Source organism: Ambystoma mexicanum, chromosome 11 (assembly GCF_040938575.1).
Source record: "Ambystoma mexicanum isolate Mex_15411 chromosome 11, UKY_AmexF1_1, whole genome shotgun sequence".
Classification (NCBI taxonomy): Eukaryota; Metazoa; Chordata; class Amphibia; order Caudata; family Ambystomatidae; genus Ambystoma; species Ambystoma mexicanum.
The window spans coordinates 1,094,573,473-1,094,597,117 of NC_090934.1; the positions used below are offsets into that span (position 1 = coordinate 1,094,573,473).

The window sequence follows — 23,645 nt, forward strand, 5'->3', positions numbered from 1 at the left end:
GAAGCAGATGGAAGAGGGAGAAAGGAGATTCACTCCTTTGCCCAGGTCAGACTTTTTCAAATCTATGTCAGCAATCTATGAAGAGTCTGCTTCAGAAGAAGACAAGGTTACTCCTTTGGGAGTTACTTATGGTACAAGACAAGTTCCTGAGGAACTTATTGACCAGGAATCTAGAATGAGAGACCTGAGTGATGCTCTACATTCTGCCAGTGGAGTTGACACATCCCCAGAATTAGAGTTCACCAAACCTGATCCTGCAGAGCATACAGATGCTGGGTACAGGGGTCTTATGACCAGGGTAGTTGAATATATGGGTTGGGGTAATACTTCACCCATTTTTGAACAAGATGACATGACGGATATAATCATCAAGGGACCTCAAAAAGATCCTGTTCTCCCTTTTCACAGGGCCCTTCAAAGGACTGTGGAGAAAAACTGGGAGAAACCAGAAACTATTGCTGCTGCAGATAGGACTTTTCCAAGAAAATATAAACCAGCTGGAACGGATCCTGAATATTTGAATAAACATCCGACTCCAGAGAGTTTAGTCATTCAGGCAGCATCTACTTCAAAACAAACTGCTTATCCAACTATCCGTCCAGATAGAGAGGATAAAAAAATTGATGCCTGGGCACGTAAAGTTTTCACATCAGGCAGTATGGCACTTAAGTCGGCAAATGTCACCTGTACCCTAGCCAGGTTTACCCATACCCTGTGGGACTGTATTTCGGCGGCGGCTGATCATATTCCGGAAGGCGAGGAAAGGGTAGGCTTCCTGAATATAGTCAAAGACGGAAAGGAGGCAATGGGGGAATGTCTCCAGTCTGGACTCGATACTGCTGATGGTATCAGCAGATCCATGGCTGCAAGCGTTGTGCTACGCAGATTTGCGTGGTTGAGGAAGTCGGGATTTGCACCAGACGTGCAAGCTAGACTCCTCAACATGCCCTTTGATGGCTCGAGGCTCTTTGGCAGAAAGGCTGATGAAAGCCTAGAAAAACTTCAGACCTCGAAAGCGGCAGCTAAATCACTTAGCGCCTCTTTGCTCCAGCCTCTAAAATCCTATTCCGGCTCATCTTCCTGGAGGGGTCGTTCTTTTTGATACTACTCCTCTTTTGGTAGAGGAAGAGGACAGGCTTCTCAAAGGGGCAAAAGAAACTTCCCTCGTGGAGCACGAGGAAGAGGTGCAAAATCAGCCTCAGGAGCGGCATCTGTACCCTCAGCCACTCCTGCAGCCACCTCCAAATCCCTCTGAGACCTTGTTACACAAAACACCAGTGGGAGGCAGGATCTATCAACATCAGAAGGAATGGCGGGGCATTACCTCGGATGCTTGGGCACTGGAAACACTAGCCCAAGGTTACTGTCTCCCCTTTCTAAAAAGGCCTCAGAATCATCCACCGGGAGCCAACTCTGCCAAAATTCCAGATCCGCTCCTGTTGCAGGAAATTTTAACCCTGCTAGAAAAAGGTGCCATAGAACTGGTACCTGTAGCGGAGAGGAACAGGGGTTGGTACTCCCCATATTTTCTCATCCCAAAAAAGGACGGAGGACTGAGACCCATCTTCGACTTGAGAAACTTGAACAAGTTCCTCAGAAAGGACAAGTTCAAGATGGTGACTCTTTCTCAGATCCTTCAGGCTCTCCAACTCCAAGATTGGTTGGTATCGTTGGACCTTCAGGATGCTTACTTTCATGTGCCAATCCATCCAAAGCACAGAAAGTACCTGAGGTTCGTGATTGGCAATTCTCATGATCAGTTTCGAGTTCTGCCATTCGGGTTGACCTCCGCCCCAAGGGTTTTCACCAAACTGTTGGCGGTTGTGGCAGCAAGTCTCAGGAGAGGAGGTATTCACATATATCCTTACCGGGACGATTGGTTGATCAGAGCAAGTTTGCCAGAACAAGCTCAGGAACATCTTTCAATCACCTGCCACTTCCTCCACAAACTGGGCTTCTCCCTCAATTTCAAGAAGTCCCACATGATACCATCCCAGAAACTCCAGTTTATCGGAGCAATCTTGGACACTTCATCGGGAAAAGCCTCGCCTCCCGAAGTGAGAGCTCTCCACATCCAGCAGATGGTAACGAAGTTTCAGAATGCCCAACATCTACCGGCCTTCGATTTTCTCAGGTTGCTCGGCCTCATGGCATCCTGCATTTTCCTAGTACCAGAGGCCAGGTTGAGAATGAGATCCCTTCAATGGGCACTCAGAACTCAGTGGTCCCAGTTCTCAGGGAATATTTCGGATCTTCTGCAAGTCCCGAGCGCAGTTGCTCAGGATCTTCTATGGTGGGCTTGCAACGACAACATTCTCCAGGGAGAGTCTTTTTGGTAACCATGGCCGGAGATAACGGTAGTGACGGACGCCTCACTCACGGGGTGGGGAGCACACACCAACGATCTGACAATCAGCGGTCGTTGGTCTCCATCGGAGTCCAAACTACACATCAACCTATTGGAGCTGAGGGCAATCACACTAGCTCTGAAGGCGTTTCTGCCCTCTGTACAGGGAAAGAATGTCCTGATAATGACGGACAATACAGTGGCCATGTACTATCTCAACAAGAGAGGAGGTGTAGGGTCACTGCCACTGTGCAGAGAAGCAATGCAGCTATGGTTCTGGGCAATGCGAGAAGGAATCTCTCTGTCGGCAATTCACCTAGCCGGAGAGAAGAACACGGTGGCAGACGCTCTGAGCAGGCAGAGCACAGTCTCTCACGATTGGGAGCTGGCTCAGGAAGTCCTTCTGGAGATCTTCGCCCTTTGGGGAACCCCTCAAGTGGATCTGTTTGCCACCGCGATCAACCGGAAGTGCGATCAGTACTGCTCAAGGGAATTTCCTCAAAGAGGAGCTCTGGAAGACGCATTCGTAGTGGAGTGGAAGTTTCCACTGCTGTATGCGTTTCCCCCAGTACCCGCGATTCCTCAAGTAATCAGGAGGTTGAGAAAGTTCAGGAAAACCCTGATCCTAATTGCCACGGATTGGGCCAGTAGAACGTGGTACCCGGACCTTCTAGACATGTCCATCTGCCCTCCAAGACGTCTTCCGCAAAGAGAGGATCTTCTCTCGCAAGAGAAAGGTCGGATTCTCCATCCAGAGGTCAAGACACTCAACCTTCACGCATGGTTTCTGAGAGGTTGAGATACAAGGATTGGGATCTTCCGGATGACGTAATGGAAATCATGCATTCGGCCAGAAGACCAGCAACAAAGTCTTTGTACCGATGTCGCTGGAACAGGTTTAGTAACTGGTGCAAAGACAAGGATGTGGACCCTTTTCAGGGTAGCACCCCAATGGTACTCTCTTTTCTACTTCATCTAGCTAATCTGGGGCTCCAGATAGGAACAATCAAAGGGTACCTTGCTGCGCTGTCCATTTTCGAGCGCTCCTCGGAAGAGTTTTCATATTTCAAAATACCGTTAATAATTCAATTCTTAAAGGGGCTTACTAATGTATACCCTCCAGTACCTTTTCATGTACCAACTTGGGACTTAAATTTAGTATTAAAATTCTTGACTTGCATACCTTTTGAGCCTCTGCACTCATGTCCATTGAGGCTTTTGACTCTAAAAACTGTCCTCCTTGTGGCCCTATCATCAGCCCGCAGGGTTAGCGAACTTCAGGCTCTCTCATGCAAACCACCATATACTATTTTTTATAAAGATAAGGTAGTCCTTAAAGTTAAACCTTTCTTGCCAAAAGTAGTCTCGGACTTCCATTTGTCACAAAAAATAGTACTGCCAACTTTTTATCCTCCTCCTCATCTGGGCAAAGAAGAGGAGAGATTACACAGATTAGATCCGAAGAGGGCTCTTAGTTTTTACATCTCAAGGATGGCTAAATTGAGACAAGATGACCAACTGTTTGTGAGTTATACTGGTCATAAATTAGGCTTATCTGTAACAAAACAGACCATTTCCTGCTGGATCATATTAGCCATAGTTGAATGCTACAGATTAGCGGGAAAGGAACCACCAGATGGGCTTCGTGCCCATTCTACAAGGGGAATGGCTACTTCTGTGGCTCTAAAGAGGGGAGTACCGGCAGCAGATATTTGTGCAGCTGCAACCTGGAAAACAATGCATACTTTTGTTAAACATTGTTTGGACACTGCCTCCTCTAATGAGGGTTTATTTGCAAAGGCAGTTCTGCATTCTGTCCACAAAAACTGAAATTAGTACTCCCACCTCCAAAAAATTGATACTGCTATGGGAGCCTATCACAAGATGAGGAATACGTGGGAGGACACAATCCATTCGAAGAACAAGTTACTTACCAACTGTAATGTTCTTTCGACTGGATGTTCCTCCCAAGCATTCCTCATCGACCCTCCCATCCTACCCCACAGTACAGTTTACGTTTTCTTACACTTTCCTCTTGCGTAGAATGCATCGGTCATGGGACACGCCTGGGTGTTCCTCCTATATATATATTTCATCGAAAAAACAGAACTGAAGCAACGGGCGCGGCTCGAGCTATTTATACCATCGGTGACGTCGACAGAGTACGGAGTACGTCGAGGGACAATCGACGCCACGACCTCGAGCACCGCGCCCTCTGACGAGAATTTTTTTTTCCGAAGCAGCAAAGCCGAAGCTGGAAGTAACGATTTATCACAAGATGAGGAATACGTGGGAGGAACATCCAGTCGAAAGAACGTTACAGTTGGTAAGTAACTTGTTCTTCTGTTGTAATCGCCCATGCAGTATGGAGGAAAGGGGACGGGACATAAGAGTGATTATAAGTTACTCACTGTAGTGACTAACGTACTGTTAGTCCTTAGTCCCCTTTCCTCCATGCCTCCCACCATCCCCCCCCTAATAATACTGGTGTCATTAGGCAATGTTAAATATTGTCGATGCGTCAATGGGGACTGAGGTGTGGCGCCAGGGGGCATAGTCAGGGCATGCTCCCTGGGCCGCACCCAGCGCACCTCAAAATTTAAAGGGGAACAAGGTTTTTTTTCTGGTGAAAAAGGTTCTGTCTCCCGTCCCTACTGAGGGATGCCCATGCAGTATGGAGGAAAGGGGACCAAGTAGTCACTAAAGTGAGTAACTTAATTTCTATATGGAACAGTACCTGGCAGGAGAGTACACTCACTTCCCCCATTAAGTTAAATGGGGACAGTGGTCCGACAGAAGCAACACACCAGGGTCTGGGACCCATATGAAGTTGGGGAGGCCCCGCTAGAACAGAGTAACAGGGTCTGGGAACCACATGAAGTCAGGCGAAGCCCACCAAAGCAGTACACAGGAGAGCGGGGGGGGGGGGAGTCAAGGACCCACACAAACCCGAAGAAGCACAGAGTTACGGGGCTGAGGCCCAAAACAAGTCGGGGAGGTCCCAAGGTAATACAAAGGGGTCTGGGACCCACAAAGAAGAGAAACAAACTGCAGAGTGTCAGGGAAGTCCTGATCAGCCCTGAAGGGTCTGAGAACCATATAAGAAAGAAAGAGGTGTACAGAGCCAAACCAAGCGGTTGAGCACCCAGTGCATGGAAAAGAGATGTTTTCGGGAATTCTAAGATCTACAGTCAAGTCTGGCAGGATAGTGAACCAGACTTGAAGTGACAGTTGTGCACTGGAGAAGGAACAGGGAATACTTTGGAACTGTGTTTTGTGTTTTTGGAAATCTACAGTCAAATTTGCAAGTTAGAGTGCAGGGGGAAGGGACTCCCCTCTGGCATTTGAGAACAGTGTGTGGTATAAGTTTGGAAGAACAGTTAAAGAGCAAGAACTTTTAAGTTAAAGAATCAATCCAAAATAATTAACTTTTTTGGACCATAAGGCCATCAAAGTACATCCTATCAGAATTTACAAATGAACCAAACATGCTACTATACAACAGAAATCGCAAGATAAAGGGAGAAAGAGGCCATCAAGAGAGCCCAGCCCCTTTCAAGGTAACTCCTGCACCAAGGGCCCAACCGCGCTTAACCCTGCTGAGCCCCCTCCCAAGGTTGTAGGGTTTGCGCCAGTTAGGGGTAAGAGTTTGCCTAGTTTGGCCATCTAGACCAGTGCAGGGGTACAGGCTGATAAGGATCCCACTCTTGGGCGACTGACCCCACCCCCCCCCCATTTCTTCCTCAGACCGCTTCAGCCACTCTCCAGTCCCAAAAATTAAATTCAACAGTGTCGTTGGCGTTCTGGCCTTTGCTTGGGATTCTGCAGCATCCCGCCATGGTTTCCCTGGAGACGAAGTCACAGCCTCCGACCGTCCGCAGCCAGTGCAGGCTTCTGTTTAACAGGGCAGCTCTTGGTTCTAATTTGTTCATCGTGGGGTTCAGTACCCCATGGAGATAAATTGTAGCAGATTGGGCATTCTTTGGAAATTGGGCTTACTCCAGCCCCTGCTTTGCCATGTGGCTTGACCTCTGGTTGCCCCTAGAGTGTTGCGTTTTCTAGCCGCCTAACTTGATGCGTAATCCACCAGGGCAGTGGACTTTGTCTTAGATTTAAGCACCCCTTTAGGCACCCCAGACTTAGTGATGTTATCACAGGTGGCTTTGGTGTTTTGGCAAGACTTTGTTTCCCAGGATCGGAGTTGTGGCGGTCATAGTTCACGACGGTATGCACTAGGCTCGGGGTCATCTGTGCAGTGGGGCATTCCATGGGTTAATTGAAATGACCCTCACCAGCAATAGAAGACTCCCGCCTCCCCATTCAAGCCCCCTCTCTAGCGCCTCTATCAGGGCTGCAAGCATTTTCTTAATTATTACCAACTCAGCATGTGCTTGGTTGCACCTGCACCCTCTGGTAGAACAGTTGTCTCTGGTGGATGTATCAGTGGCTGTCCTAACACCCAAGCTAGTTGCGTGTTGCAGGCGTTTCGGGGCCCTGAATGGGGTTGGGCGAAGAAAAGAGCTGGCTCCTGAGCAAGATGACGGGAGCTCACTCCAGGCACTACTGGAAGAGCCAGAGGAAATTTTGGTAACAAAGGGTCAATGATCACTCTTCCCACTTCCTCTTGGGAGGGGGGGCAGGAGTTGATGAAGAGGCAGTATCCTGGTTGTTTGCACGGGGGGGGAAGCAAAGTGTGGTCTAGGGATTGCCGAGATGGAGTTTGGGGCAATACAATTGCTTGCGGGTGCAGCCGGGGTGGCATCCTCCCTTGCGGCCTCCTTTTTGGGGGTCGCCAGCATATTTTATCCTGGGTATCGTGGTTATGCTAGCAAGTGTACCAGGGTGGTAACAGGGGACTCATGAACCCAGATGGGGACAGTAGAATAACAATCATACCGTCCAGGTCATAGGCCTTATTGATATCTGTGACACTGCTTGTGATGTTCCTTTCCGGACGGTAACATACTTCCTGTGATATCTAGGAACAGGAATCGAGGAAAGACCCAGGAAGGGTCCCCATGCTGCCAAACACTGCACCCTTACCCTGCTGCGGGCTTCACCACTGCAGGGTCGGCAGTGATACTTTGTCCATGGGGGAATGACCAGGAGGAACAGGAATCTAGGAAAGACCCAGGTGAGGGACGTAAGGAACGTAAATGGGTTTGAAGAGAACGCTGGGCACTTTTATTTTACAGGACATCCTGACAGAGTCCTTAGTATTTTTGTTGAGGTAGGGCAACCCCTCATAGAAAGGGCAAGATAGGTTTTCCTTTTCTTTTACTTTTACAAAGAAGTGTTTGCCAACAAACATGCCACCACTGTGTCAGACTCGTACTTCTGCACCTTCACAGCAGGCTGACCGAGAGGTGCTAGAGGTCCAGGAGGAATCGGGACCAACTGAAGAATACGAGATAAGCGAGTCTGGGACCTACACCCATATGAAAGCCAGAGAATAAGAGGGTCTTAGACCCTGATAGAAATAGAGACAGTATAGAAAGAAGCATATGCTTGGCAAGGGAGTAAACCAAGCTATTGCATCAACGCATTGCGAGTCTGGGACCTGCACCCATATGAGAGTAGAGCGGCTCTGGGACCTTGAGAGGAACAGACTGTACTGAAGGAAGCATATGTTTGGCAGGAGAGTAAACCAAGTTATAACTACCGCACTTTGCAAGTCTGGGACCCGCACCCACATGAGAATCACAGAATAAGAGGGTCTGGGACCCTGAAAACAAGACAGATCAGAAGAAAACACACGCTTGGCAGAAGAGGATACCAAGCTGGTATAATACAGTATTGCGAGTCTGGGACTCTCGTTCATATCAAAATCTAATAATACAGTGAAGTTCATTCAAAAGATATAGAGTCTGGGACCCAAGGTGAATAGAAAAGGAAAAGAAGCTACATAAGGAGGAGACAAGCTCCTAAAGTACCACCAGAAGGCATCCGGGGGAAAGGAGCTAGCCCCTAATCCTTGGAGCAATACATTTTGGAACATTTAATTTGTCATTTTGACCACCGAAGACATTGAAAACTTTTCTGTTGAACTGCCATTACCACTTTAGTTTGGAAAATGGCACCCTTGCACATTAGATTTGTTACTAGTGTTAGGGTCAGAAGTTGGGTTTTTGGGACATGACGGTGACTATTTCTTTGACATCCTGACATTTTCCTTTGCGGCAGGGTAAACCCTCTTAGCTTTAGCGACAGAGGCCGTTTTCCCAACCCTCGTACTGGTTAATAAAAGTTTATAACCAAAACTATGCCACCTTTGTCTCCGAGCCTTACTTCTGCACTCTTAAAACGTACAGTATGATGCTTGTACACTGTGCTGTAGCACACCACCTATGGCTACTCTGTACACAACAGTGAATAAACATTGAAACAACTAAACACTGAGGGCAACTGGGTGTTTTCTGTTACTGAGCAAAGGAGAGAAGCTGAAGTTTGCAGGAGAAAAAGAAGAGTAGCCAGGGTGCCACAGAAATCAGAAACAAGGCAAAAGGGGAGGAAAGCTAACTTTTACCTCGAGGTGAGTGCACACAAACGGTGACAACCAGATTGGGAGGCCTCCGCCTTTTGATCCATTACTTGATTCTTCAGTCAAATAGTGTCCTTCATTTCCAATCTGGAAAATAAATTTGGTAAGTTAAAAGAAAGGATAGTCCACTATTATGGAGAGTAAAGTTAAGGAACTCATACAGTGGATACATACCATGCAAACAGTGACTACTCTGGACAAGAAAGTACATTAGCACATGGGGACAGGCACTTGGCTAGTCAGCTTGCATGGAACGTGGATGTGAATCCCTGGTGAAAGCCTGCGTTCAGCAGTGGCCTGCCGGCATCTCTTCCCATCCACCATGTACGGTCTCCCCACCCTCGCCCATGCCTTACCTTGCTCACTGCAACCTCTGCCCAATCTCACCTTCTCCGCAGGATTCCACCTCCAAACCCTCAAGAATGGCCCACTCCACTCCAGACCCCTCCCTGCTTACTTGCCTTTCGCCTCCTCCATGTCAGCCGGCTCACGCCACAGTAGGAGGAACTATACAAAAGGCCCTTTGCTATTTTCGTGGCACCCATCTTGCGGCTACCTTATTATTTATGCTGAATAGACTTGAACGCACAGCACAAAACCACATCCCCGTTAATAAAACATCCATCAGCACCCTGGTGTGCTAATCCTCTTAACACCACTGTTCATTCACAGGCTTATCCATTATCTGCCTAGAGTCCTCGGTTTGGCTCAGGTTGGCAGGCCGTTAATGGCCAATGCCACCCGCGATGCATGCGTTAACACCTGATCAAGCACTAGCGGAAAATAAGGTCCTAACCAACTGGTTGGAATATCTTCAAATTTGGATCAGAGGAAACCAAATAAGGGCCATTTGGCTTCCCATTGATTGCCGAGGTCGAAGTCCCAAATGTTTTTCTAACTGTGCATCCCTAAGCTTTTGGATCTAAATGAGAGGACAACTACTATGTCAACAGGTTCAAGAGTCAAATTGCAGGCAGACAAAGATGACCAGAAAGAGCTAGGCGGTCTGACCTCAACAGTTCTTCTTTGACACAGAAAATACAGCATCCTGGCAGTGGCCAAAGAAACAAGGGATTGTTAGAATTCTAGAAAACGGAGACTACACCTGTTACCAGATCAGCCCATAAAAGATGAAGAAAAGGCAAATGCTCATGGGAGTCGAGAAGCATTTCCTAGGAACAGTAGCTGAACCTTATTGTAGTTCACATAGGCTGGGTTCCCTCTTCCTCCCTTCCTTTCTACCCCTTCTTTCCTTCTTTCTTTCCTCTCACCTGTCTCCCAGCCTCTTTTCAGTAGTAACATTACAGTCTGAGATTTACTTCTACCTTCTTTTCTGGTATGCACTGGGGCACGCCCGCACATATATAAAGTATCTTGAATGTTTTTTTAATTAACACCACACTTTTTCTGTATTAAATTTATTTTGATTGACTTAACTGATACTATGTAATAGAGCCTCTCTCTGTTCAACTGATTATTCGTTAATGTGTTCTTTTTTCTAATATTCTATGATTTTTTTTTTTAGTATATTGTGGCTGTTTCTTACTTTGACCTTTAACTTTGACATATTGTCTCCCTCTCTGAGGGCCTTGCCATTGGATATGTAATGTCTACTGTTATCTCTGTTGAAAATACAATAACACTTTTTGAACTGAAGAAGCATTTCCTTGAAGGTAATTCAAGCTTGCCTGTTCAAGCCAGGTAAAAACTGATGGTATCCTGGGGAGCCAAATAATCTTTTCTGGGACATTGGGGGGGGGGGACACTGCTGTGTTCCATTACAGGCAAGGACAACGTCTTTTTTTAGGAGAGGCAATAGTGTGAGGCAACCAGTGTAGTTAATGCTAGGATATATTGCTTCACTAGCAAAAAGTACCCGTACCCCACACAGGTTCTGAAGACGGACATAACACTCGTCAGTTGTTGAACATCAATGATGCTGTAGGTCGCTATTACGAGTCGCTTATCTCTTGATGTGCTTTGCACTCTGAAGTAAACTGTAGTGATAATGGGCCTGTGTGGCTGGCTGACATACCTGGAGCAGACGTGGAGGGAGGCAAGAGTCGGCATGCTCCAGCGTACTGGGACCTTCTGTGTGCTCTCCCCACTGGTGCCGCACCCTGGCACGGTGCAGTGTGTTGCGGTGCAAATATCTTGGAAATGGTGCATCCTAAGGCCTTGAAACGTTTTCAACCTTTGAGTGTTGTTCCTCGCAAAACGAGTGTTGTCCGGTTCTTCTACGACCATGTTGATGTTTCGCTGAGTTCAGGCAACAGTCTCCTGTGAAGTGGCTGAAATCCAGGGAAAGGGGTGGGATGTCCAAATGTCATGTAGCCAGTAATGTCCGAAGGGTACTAAGAGTTAACTATGCAAGATTTGGTGCAGATTGGGGTAATGGTGTGGAATTGTATAAGGAACAAACTAACAGATGTTCTGCTTTATATACGAATATATAAATTAGGACACAAAAGCAGTATTCCCCAGTAGAAAAGAAAATGAGGACATTCATGAGGAGCTCAGACAGGAAAGTACAGACATGGAGAGGAAGGGCCAACGCTTTGTGTTCCTCTGTTGTATGGGAATCACTGTATCCTTTTGTTGTAGTTCCAATAAACATGCAACAAAATACAATTTTAACATAGGTATTTGTGAAGTATTTTGGTACAGATGTTTTGGCGCCCGTTAATACTCTATATAAGTTCCATTGTCTTAAACTCACACCAAGAATGTTTTCCATTTAATTCTCTTTACTTTCATATAGGGATTGTGGCTGAACAGTTTCTTTATGCAACAGCAACACAGCTTACATACCATGGATTGTGTGAACTCACGTCATCTGTTGCAGAAGGAGAACTTTGTGTATTCTTCAGGAACAATCATTTTAGCACTATGACCAAAAATAAGGTAACATCTACAACCAATTTATCAATCTTAATTAGTTATCGATGTAAACCTCCTCCTAGAATACTTGTATTGTTATGATGGCACATGTTAATTGTGAATGTCTCTTCAGCTGTAGATGTGCAACCTCCAAACGATTCATTGCAGCTCCAATTCTGAAGCAAGACTAACATCTTTTGCTTATGCTATCCTGTCATTGTCCTGTTCGATTTGTAGCCAATTGGCATTCACTTCTGCTTATGTATGTGCACTTTAAGTGCACTATCACATTAAACTGACATCTTGCTGTTCTTTTGTTGCAATATTTGTACTCCTATTTGACATAGTGAGATGTTGAAGGAGGAAATGAGGGAAGAATGTGGCTGCGCAGTGAGCAAGATGAATGCAAGAGTTTCCGAGCTCCCCTTTGCCCTCATGCTGTTCTCTGCAATAAGATCAACTTGCTATGGTAAATGCGTACTGGCTTACTGTGCATTATTTACCAACCCCACATTGGTGAAAACAGTGGGATTCTCAAGTCCAACAGCCCAGTGAAATTTAAAGTGGTGAGAGTCAACAGCGCAAAGAAAATAATCAGTGCAACAAAAAAATGCCCAACCTGCATTAATGCGCCCTTAAGGGACACCTTTAGTTTCCAGGCATCAGTAGAACCAGACTTTTCAAATATGTGTGGAAGTCTTCACAATGCAAGATGCGCCAGAAAGTAGATGGAGAGCTCTACTTATAAATGTATTGAGCATGGATGGGCACAGTGTTTTAAACGTTGCCTGCAGTTCTTGATAAAGGTGAAACAGACATGGAAGATAAATATTGTGAAGCAATGAAGAAACTTGCACAGATGTTTGTCCTAAGAAGAACAGTTGATTGGTGATTATGTAGCAGCCACCAGGGATGTGGGTAATTTGGTCAGCACCCTGGACATCTTGCTTAAAGTTCTCGATAATAGTGAGCTGCCATCCGGCGAAAATGCCAGAAAAGATACTTTAGAGTAAGAACCCCTTATTAGCAGAAATTACCATGATAGCACAAAGTGTAGGGGAAGCAGCATATAAAAGTGTTGGGAGAGGGTGGAGAAGCAGAGCTTTTCCCAAGGTGAGCATTGAGAAACCGCATAGGGAAGAAAGGACCAGTCGAAATAAAGGACTGATATGTGCGCTCAAGGCAGTACTATTGGTGTGGCATTGTTCCCACAAAGCAAATAGCAGACGGCCCTACAAGAGGAAGGAAGTTGTATATTTTTAGTGCCTGCAGGAATGAGCTGGTTTAAGAAGTAGAGGTACACAGGATTGACTCAGGAGCACATTACACTGTGTGACAAATTACTCTAACCTAAAAGTAGATATGAGTGCTGAGTCTTATTTCCAAGGCCAATTGACCCAGCCCTAGGCCCGTGAGGGGCAGAAAAGAACCGAGGACGACAAGGAACGGAGGTGATAAAATGTGCTCTCACAGAGATACTGCAGACCCTAACCGAAGGCTAAGCTGGGAAAGTTTTGCTCCACAAGCATCACAAAAGACTTGGATGCTACATGTTAGAGACAGACCTGTTGGGAGCAGCAAAAATAAGCAATTAAAATCACTAGGCGAGCCGCCTAAGCAAACCAATGTGGCCTTTACAAAAATCCAACCAATTGGGGTCTATGGAACCATAAGAGAAACACAACCAAAGGAGCCTGGAGCAGTGATGCCAGTGGGAGCAGAATTATCCGACAGAGGTCTTAAACCCCAGAGAAGCCCTAGGAGAGAAGAACACCTGAGGAAAGGAGGCTACATTTCAGTGGGCCACCTCCCGATAGATGAGGATGGGAGGAGAAAACTGAAGATTGGGACTAGGGAAGTTGGCCAACTCTGTTTCACAAAGATTTGTTGACGATGAGGAAAGACGAGCATTTGCAATGCCAATAGTTTTGGCTTTCACTTTATACATTTTCTCGCGCACCTAGGACCCGGAGGCTTATGGGTGCAAAACAGACAAAAAAACATAACCTGAGAAGCTGAGAAAGACAAATGAAACATTCCTGCAAAGACCTAGATATAATAAAACTAAATGAAAAGCAAAGTCTTCGATTTCTTTTTAAAAGTTTCAATGACACTTATTTTTCTGAGCGCCTGTGGAATAGCATTCCAGGCTATGGGAGCTGCAGCGAAGTAAGCACACTTCGAAGGGATTGTGTCCTCCGACGTATTCCTTATCTTAGATAGAAATCCTTCAGCTTTGCTGGCCTCGGAAAATTTTTTCGCCAGAGGGCGCTGCGCGTCGATGATCGCCGAGTCGATGACCCTCGACGGCCTCCGTGCCGACGTCGACGTCATCCTGCCTATAAAGGCCGCGCGCAGCGTCCGTTGCTCAGTTCCGTTTTTCCGCGCTTCGTTGTGCCTCGGAACACCGTTGCTCAGTTCTCGTCAAGATAACGTATATAATAACTACTATTTACCTCGATATCGATGGCATCCTCCTCCGACCCGACGACCCCTCGGTCCGGTTTCAAAAAGTGCCGAGACTGCGGGAAGAAAATGTCGTTGACGGACCCTCACAGGGTCTGTTTGTGGTGTCTGGGAATCACGCACCAGAGTTCGGAGTGTGAGGAATGCCTTTCCATGACGGCGAAAGCCTTGAAGGAGCGTAGGGGGAAGCTCGAGAGAGGTAGGTCAACTTTAACTTCCTCGAAAGCTTCTTCGGTAGAGTCGAGACGTTCGTCTCCTCACCATAAAAAACACTCTCGATCTAGATCACGAAGTGGCTCCCACCACTCGTCGACATCGAGACACTCGAAGAAGAGACGTAGGAGATCCCCTTCGTCATCTTCGTCGAGTTCTCCTGAGAGAGTTCATTGCCCCACAAAACGCAGCTCGCAAGCTGAGTGGGAGGAATTCAGGAAAAAGATGCTAAGCGTCTTCGAGAAAGCGGCCTCGTCCCCCTCGAAGACAGCTGAGGGTGATACCCCGGGTAAAAAACCCAAAAAATCTAAACGCCGCGAGTCGCAGTACCCGGCGGAAAAGTCAACCCGAAAGCGCCTCGAGCCATCGGGAGATAAAGCATCATCGACGCCATCGTCGAAAACTCCTTCGAAACAGAGGTCGGCGCCATCGACGCCGTTGTCGAAGGATTCATCGGCGCATCAGTCGATCGAGTCGACGTCGACGCCGATATCGACGCCGGTGAAGGAAAGAACCACGGCTACTCCACAGCCAACGGTTAGACAAAAGACCTCCGACTCGACGCCGAGAACGTCGACGTCGTTCTCGAGCAGGACTCCGATCCTTTCGAGTTCTTCGAGGCCTAGTACACATTTCTCGACGCTTTTCACGGCGCCTTCGAGTACTTTCACGTCGGTGTCGACGACATCGACGTTTTCAAGGCCTGTGATGATGGCTCCTTCTGCATTGGAAATGGGGTTTATACCATTCCAAAAACCAATGTATCCCCCTTTAACCTCGATTTTTGAGGAAAGGGAGGATTCAGACCAAGATATTGATTTACAGAGGACCACATCACCAGAGCCAGAGACTTTCGCCTCTGAGGAAGGAAGATTAAAAAATCTTCAGGATGCACTTCAGGAAGCTAGTGGCTTGGACACTTCTCCTGAAGCAGAATTTATCAAACCAGACCCAGGAGAACATGCGGAGACTCCATATAGAGCTCTGATGTCTAGAATCATAGAATTTATGGGTTGGTCTGCACCTTCTCCTGCCTTTCAGCAGGATGACCTCACTGACATACTGGACAAGGGCCCACAGGAGGATCCTGTGGTTCCATTTCACTCTGCTCTACAGAGAAGGATTTTGACAAACTGGGAAACGCCAGAAATTATCCCGGCAGTAAATAAAAAACTGTCAACAAAATACAGGGTGGCTAGTTCTGACCCTGAATATTTGTCAAAACACCCTACTCCTGAGAGCTTGGTTGTACAGGCTGCAACCTCATCAGGCAGCACATCTGCATACCCCACTGCTCCGCAGGATAGGGATGACAAAAAGTATGATGCCATGGCTAAGAAGGTTTTTTCTGCCTGTAGCATGGCGTTAAAGTCTATTAACGCGACCTGTACGCTCGCTAGGTTCAGCCACACCCTTTGGGAGTGCGCTTCATCAGCGGCTGACTGCCTCCAAGAAGGAGAGGAAAGGGACGCATTTTTAAACATCATCAGGGATGGTAAAGATGCGATGTGCGAGACCCTACAAACTGGCCTAGATTCTGCTGACAGTATCAGCAGGGCCATGGCGGCAAGTACCACAATCCGCAGGCATGCGTGGTTGAGGAAGTCTGGTTTTGCCTCTGACGTGCAGACCAGGCTTTTGAATATGCCCTTTGACGGTTCTACCCTCTTTGGAAAGAAGGCGGATGACAGTTTGGAGAAACTGCAAACGTCCAAGGCAGCAGCCAAGTCATTGGGAGCTGCTATCCGTCAGAATACCTTTCGTCCTTCGGGATCATCGTGGAGAGGACGGTCCTTTCGTTACTATTCCTCATATGGAAGGGGCAGGGGACGACCGGCTCAAAGAGGCCAAGGAAGATTTACCCGTGGTGGACGGGGTAGGGGAAAGAAAGCCGCACCCGCAGGAGCAGGAGCCACTTTACCTTCGGCAACTGCATCAGCCGCTTCAAAACCACTCTGAGGTCTCCCCTCACAGAACACCAGTAGGGGGCAGGTTAACTCACCATCTGACGGAATGGCAGGCTATTACGTCAGATGCTTGGGCTCTGGAGACAGTGGCCCAAGGTTACTGCCTGCCCTTCCTACATATCCCTCAGAGTCATCCACCGGGGAACAACCCTTTGAAGCTTCCAGATCCGCTCCTCTTGCAGGAGGTTTTAGACCTGCTAGAGAAAGGTGCCATAGAACTGGTACCTGTAGCGGAAAGGAACAAGGGTTGGTACTCCCCCTACTTCATAATACCGAAGAAGGACGGAGGACTGAGACCCATCTTAGACTTACGGGAATTGAACAAATTCCTCCGAAAGGACAAGTTCAAGATGGTGACTCTCTCTCAGATCCTTCAGGCCCTCCAGCTTCAGGACTGGTTGGTATCTCTAGACCTCCAGGACGCTTATTTCCATGTGCCGATCCATCCCAGGCACAGGAGATACCTGAGGTTCGCAATTGGCAGCTCTCATTATCAATTTCGAGTTCTGCCATTTGGGCTAACCTCCGCCCCGAGGGTCTTTACCAAGCTAATGTCGGTTGTGGCTGCAAGTCTAAGGAGGGAAGGGATTCATGTCTACCCTTACCTAGACGATTGGTTGATCAGAGCTGTATCTTCGGAACAGGCTCAGAGACAACTAGATTATGTTTGCCACTTCCTTCACAAGCTGGGCTTCTCCCTCAATTTAAAGAAGTCACAGATGATACCATCACAGAGACTCCAATTCATTGGAGCAGTCCTGGACACTTCCCTGGGAAAAGCCTTGCCACCAGAGGTGAGGGCTCGAGATATTCTGCAGATGGTCATCAGATTTCAGAATGCCCAATATCTCCCAGCCTACGACTTTCTGAGGTTGCTAGGCCTCATGGCATCCTGCATATTCCTCGTGCCGGAGGCTCGCCTGAGAATGAGATCCCTCCAGTGGGCACTGAGAACTCAGTGGTCACAGTTCTCAGGAAGGATGACAGATCTCCTTCGGATCCCGGTCAAAGTAGCCCGAGACCTTCAGTGGTGGGCCTGTCGGGAGAACATCCTGAAAGGAGAAATGTTTTGGCAACCATGGCCGGAGATAACAGTAGTCACGGATGCCTCACTCACGGGGTGGGGAGCTCACGCCAACGACTTGACCATCAGCGGTCGTTGGTCTCCATCGGAGTCCAGACTACATATCAACCTGTTGGAGCTGAGAGCCATCAGACTAGCGCTGAAGGCTTTTCTGCCGTCTGTACGGGGAAGAAACGTCCTAATAATGACGGACAATACAGTGGCCATGCACTACCTCAACAAAAGAGGAGGCGTAGGCTCACTACCACTGTGCAGAGAGGCGATGCAGCTCTGGTTTTGGGCAATTCAGGAAGGAATCTCTCTATCGGCAATTCACCTAGCCGGAGAGAAGAACTTGACAGCGGACGCTCTGAGCAGGCAGAGCACAGTCTCTCACGAGTGGGAGATAGCTCAGGAAGTCCTTCAAGAGATCTTCGCCCTTTGGGGAACCCCTCAAGTGGATCTGTTCGCCACCAGTATCAACAGGAAGTGCGACAGATTTTGCTCAAGGGAATTTCCCCCGAGAGGAGCTCTAGGAGATGCGTTCGTAGTGGACTGGGAGTTCCCACTTCTGTACGCGTTCCCTCCGGTCCCTGTCATTCCTCAAATGATCAGGAGGTTGAGAAGGTTTCGGAAGACCATGATCCTAATTGCCCCGGATTGGGCCAGGAGAACGTGGTACCCGGACCTTCTAGACATGTCCATCTGCCCTCCAATTCGACTGCCATACAGAGAGGATCTTCTCTCGCAGAAGGAAGGTCAGGTTCTCCATCCAGCCATCAAGACCCTCAACCTTCACGCTTGGTGTCTGAAAGGTTGAGGTACAAGGATTGGGACCTTCCGGATGATGTTATGGAGGTGTTGCTTTCGGCCAGAAGGCCGGCAACTAAAACTCTATACCGCTGCCGTTGGAACAAATTTTGCAGCTGGTGCAGAGAAAAGAATATTGAACCCTTTTCTTGTGGTACACCTATGGTGTTGTCATTCTTACTTTACCTGGCTAATTCAGGCCTACAGGTTGGCACAATTAAGGGCTATCTCGCAGCGCTATCAATCTTTAAGCGCACTGCAGAGGAGCCTTCATACTTCAAAATTCCATTGGTAATACAATACCTAAAAGGATTAACTAATGTTTATCCCCCGAAACCTTTTCAAGTTCCCTTATGGGATTTAAACCTAATTTTAAACTTCCTAAAGGGTGCCCCTTTTGAACCACTACACTCTTGTTCATTGAAGCTTCTCACCCTCAAAACTGTTTTGCTAATAGCATTGACATCTGCTAGAAGGGTTAGCGAGTTGCAAGCCTTATCGTGTAAACCTCCACATACAATCTTTTACAAGGACAAAGTTGTTCTTCAGGTGAAGCCTAACTTCCTCCCGAAGGTAGTCTCGGAGTTTCACATCACTCAGAAGATTATATTACCTTCTTTCTACCCTCCTCCTCATCCGGGGAAGGAGGAAGAGAGACTGCACAGGCTGGACCCTAAGCGAGCCTTGAGCTTCTATATCAGCAGATTGGCTAAGATCAGACAAGCAGACCAACTCTTTGTAGGTTATGCAGGACATAAGTTGGGCCTTCCAATAACAAAACAAACCATCTCCAGATGGATTATTTTAGCCATTCTGGAGTGCTACAAATTGGCAGGAAAGGAGCCTCCTCAAAATCTAAGGGCTCATTCTACCAGGGGTATCGCAACATCCTCAGCCCTTCAAAGAGGGGTGCCAATTCGAGATATATGTGCGGCTGCCACATGGTCGTCCGCACATACATTTACCAAATTCTATAGCCTGGATTCCTCCTCTAGTCAAGAAACTAGATTCGGCAAGGCTGTGTTACACTCTGTCCATTCTGGAAGGGTAACATAACTTTTATTACTCCCGCCTCCAGTCACAATACCACTGCTATGGGAGTCTATCTAAGATAAGGAATACGTCGGAGGACACAATCCCTTCGAAGAACTAGTTACTCTTACCTTGTAACGTTCTTTCGATGGGATGTTCCTCCGACGTATTCCTTATCGACCCTCCCATCCATCCCCGCAGTATGACTTCCTGTGGGTTTGCAGCCTATGCTCCTTCAAGGTGATTAGTCTAATCCAAAAACATTACTGGGGACTACAAAACGGAACTGAGCAACGGACGCTGCGCGCGTCCTTTATAGGCAGGATGACGTCGACGTCGGCACGGAGGCCGTCGAGGGTCATCGACTCGGCGATCATCGACGCGCAGCGCCCTCTGGCGAAAAAATTTTCCGAGGCCAGCAAAGCTGAAGGATTTCTATCTAAGATAAGGAATACGTCGGAGGAACATCCCATCGAAAGAACGTTACAAGGTAAGAGTAACTAGTTCTTCTTAACTTGTGACTGCGTACATTTGAGTTCCTTAAGCGGATATGTGTTATTTTATCTGAGCGTTCTGGCATTAGCTTTAAGAAGTAAGACCACGCTCAAATAAATAGGACCTGTACCCATTAGACAATTATGTAATATTACAAGGAGCCAAAACTTGATTGATGCTTCGATCGGTAGCCAATGTAATTCTCTTCTTGCTTTTGTTACATGGTCTCTCATTCCAAATCCAGCACTATTTTGTATAACCTGCAGTCTGGCAAACTGTCTTCTTAATAGCAGCTAGTAGGCTGCTACAATAGTCAATTTTGTACCCTCTAATGGCTCTTGCTATTGTCTCACAGTTTACCTTTGAGATGCAGGGACGGATTTGAGTTAGCAGCTTTATATAATATGCTAAAATAGAAACCACTTGGGCATTCATATTTAAATGTTGGTCCAAGAAGATTCCCAATGTTCTTACTTTATTTTTAGTTTCTAGGTCACAACCTGCCACCTAGAACATCTGATACTTTGCTCTAAGCGTTTTAATTTCTTTTTTCTGTACCTACCACCAACAATTCCGTCTTTTCTTTAAGGCAAGGCCATTCTCCACCATCCAGATTTGGAAGGTGTCATAGATTTCATTCAGCTTTTTCGTATCCTGCTCATAATCACTGGAAAGTGGGATGACACACTGGGTGTCATCTGCATAGTTCATAAATCATATGTCTTTTTTATCCAGTAGGTTAAAAAGTGGGACGGTGGAACCATTTTATAGGGAGGGCGATAAGCAGGCTCCCTGTGGTACTCCAAACTGCTGTACTTGAGGTTCTGATTCAGCTGTAAGGCTACATACCCTGCACAATCTATTTCCAAGAAAGGAATCTACCCATGCTGTGGCAGCATCTGAAAAGGCTGCCACGTCCTTCAACCCGGTGAGAAGCAATGCGTGATCCACCAGGTCGAAGGCTGCGGATAGATCCAGCAACATCAGGACAGCTGCCTGTCCATTATCCATATCACGTAAGAGTCTTGACTTTAAGTCTAACAGTGCTGTTTCCGTGCTGGTACCCTTTCTAAAAACCAAATTGCCCTTTATTTAACAAATTATGATTGTTAAAATACTCTAAAATCCAGAGGTAGGCCACGTGATCTAAAATCTTTAATAAAAAAAGGGGTGTTGGTGATGGGCCTGTAGTTAGTCGGTTCGAGCCAACATAGACCAGTCTTTTATTCAGCAGCGGGTGATCTATGCACTTTTTTATCCGATCTGGAACATGACTACCTGCAAAGGAGGCATTAACAAATGTAGTCCGTGTTTCAATCGGCGTAGGGACACATGCTTTCAGAGTTTTCGGCTGGACATGGATCGCCCTTACAGTTTGTGGGTTTTAATTTATCCATAATACGCCACACTTCTGCCTCTGCAACAGTGAACATTTAATTGAGGCTCTACTGTTCTCTGTGTAGTACTTATAGCCACTGGCTGTGCACACTCCACCACTTTCCTCTTAGCTTCAATATTTTGTTTAATCCTATCATCCTTGCTCATCATGGCCTCTTGAATGGAAGTACGCAACTCTGTGTTTTTAATGGGCCCATTCCAAATGCTTGGACCTGTATCTTCTAGTTCCTTAAAGATCTTAAAGTGCTTTGGATTCATGTTGAGCCTCTTGAATTCTGTGATTGAACATGCTTTTCGTGGCTTCAATAATGGCGGATTTAAAGGCTTTGGATGCTTTATTATTTACTGAGGCTATTTGCATTTATAGGTACCAGGGTGCAAGAAGGAGGGTGCAAAGTTTTAAAGGAAGATGCAATGAGGGGCGCAGGTGTTCAAGAGAATGAGAAGGAAGGAGAATATGATCCCAGATAGTGATTTATTTAATAATGACTTCATTTATGCGCTGTGTCCTCCAATTCTTGTTTTTATTTCTTGTTTCTTGCTTTCTGTGACCGGTAGTCCTGCAACAAGCGCCAGGGAGAGGAGGAGGATATCTGTGCCACCATGGAACTATGTACGAGGGGATTACACCTCCAGGAGCTCGGGCACATATCCCTGGCAATGCGCATCAGAATGGGAGAGACGGATTGTGTACAAAGAACTGATGCAGAATTTCAGTAGGGATCAGGGAGTCGGGGGAGGAGAGGAGGGGCTCAAGCCCGCCAATGTGAAGGAGTGGCGGAGGCGGTGGGGGAGGCATGTGGAGGGTGAAATGGGAAGATAATGGTAACAGATGTGCCGACCCCCCTGTCCGCACGATAGGGTGGTGTTGGTGCAATAATAACTGGAGGACAGTTATGGGCATCTGCCCTACAGTGGCTTCAACCCAGATCACATACAGAGGCAACCCACCTTGCTGAGAGGACATGGGGTGTTGCTCTCAATCAATGACCGTGGCTGTCGACAACCGCGAGGACATGCACAAATCACCCGACCCCCTTGTATACTCTACATCCTGTGAAGGCCCTGGAGGTAGCTTTGGCGCTCACTGGGTCAGTGGTGAGGTCTGCAAGCAGAGCAGAATACTGTACCAGTTTGTAGTTCCTGTCAGGTGCTTGCGGGCAGAGAGGTGCCCACAAAGCCGAGGCGAAGAAAAGGGCACAAGAGAAAGGAGTTTAAACAGTACTTCCGACAAGAGATATGCAATAACTACAGACAGGCAACAAAGGCAGTGAACAAAAATGAGCAGGCAGAACAAGTTTCCACTTGGGGTATACGCAAAATGAGGGAAGAGTTTACTGCAGGGTCAGGGGAAAGTCTAGCCTTCTGAGCTTGTTAATATTACAGGGCCCCACTCTGAATGCTCATGGAAAGGAGCATCAGGAGTGGGTGTCTTTCTCTGGACACTAAGGCACGAACGAGGGCAGAGTACAGGAACCAGCACACTGTTAACAATATAGCACAAGGTATAATACTGAAACGCGACAAAGGAAAGGGGCTGAGATTTCCTGCTGGGAATCCCAGCAGCTAAACTCTGACCAAAGGAATTACACAAGCACAAGCGAGGACAAGAACAGTAACAGAAATATCCAGGGAAAGAAAAGGAAGTCAAAGTGAGCAAGGTTAAGGACAGAACAAGAAGAAAGAGTAAATGCACAAAGACAAGAATCCAAGTGCCAGGGTACAGATGACTAGAACTGCAGACTATAAACTAAGGAACGTATTTAAGGAACAGCGGACTGAGCTATAGACCGTGATCTAGAAAACGCAGGACTGAAACTCTGGACTAGGATAGCAAGGACTGAACTGCAGACAGGTAACAAGGAACTGTAACAACAAGGGCAGGACTGCAGACAGATAACAAGGAAACTCGGGACAGGAATCTAGGAAGCTAAAGCCAGGTAAGGTTATGGGCACAGAACAAGGAACTGCAGGCAGGGAACAAGGTCATTGGTGGTAAAGAGCTAGGGGCTGCAGATAGGTAACAGAGAACTGCAAGTAGGGGATCAGGGTTTAATCAGGGCTGCAAGGCAGAGAGTACAAGGCACTGGAACAGGAGCTGGTTCTGGAAGCAACAGGAAATGGCTGAAATACAAAGATCAAAGGGCTGAGAGCGAACTCAGCGCAAGAGCCCCATGCTCCTGCCAGCAGCTGCTTAAATACTGACCTGCCCTGTGCTGAAGCATGCTCATTAGCAGTACTGCTCATTAGCAGTACCTGGAGCAGCACACCTGAAGGTAATCTGCCTCCCCCCATCTCTGGTCCTGGAAAAATGAAAGCAGCACTGATCTCGAAGGCTTATGGAGATTGCAGTTCTAAGACTGCTTCATAGGAATAACCAGGGAATGATTACTGCCACAAGGTGCATTATGGGATATGTAGTTTATGAAATTA

At 47.1% G+C, this 23,645-nt stretch overlaps 1 protein-coding gene across 3 annotated transcripts in view; it reads left to right on the top strand.

Annotated features, from left to right (window-relative positions):
- MINDY2 (MINDY lysine 48 deubiquitinase 2) overlaps positions 1-23,645 on the top strand; it is an 838,774-nt gene that overhangs the window by 569,939 nt on the left and 245,190 nt on the right. For all 3 annotated transcript variants that reach the window (XM_069624356.1, XM_069624357.1, XM_069624355.1), the window contains one exon: positions 11,650-11,792. In XM_069624356.1, the coding sequence (XP_069480457.1) occupies positions 11,650-11,792 (143 nt within the window). The remainder of the gene's footprint in view (positions 1-11,649; positions 11,793-23,645) is intronic.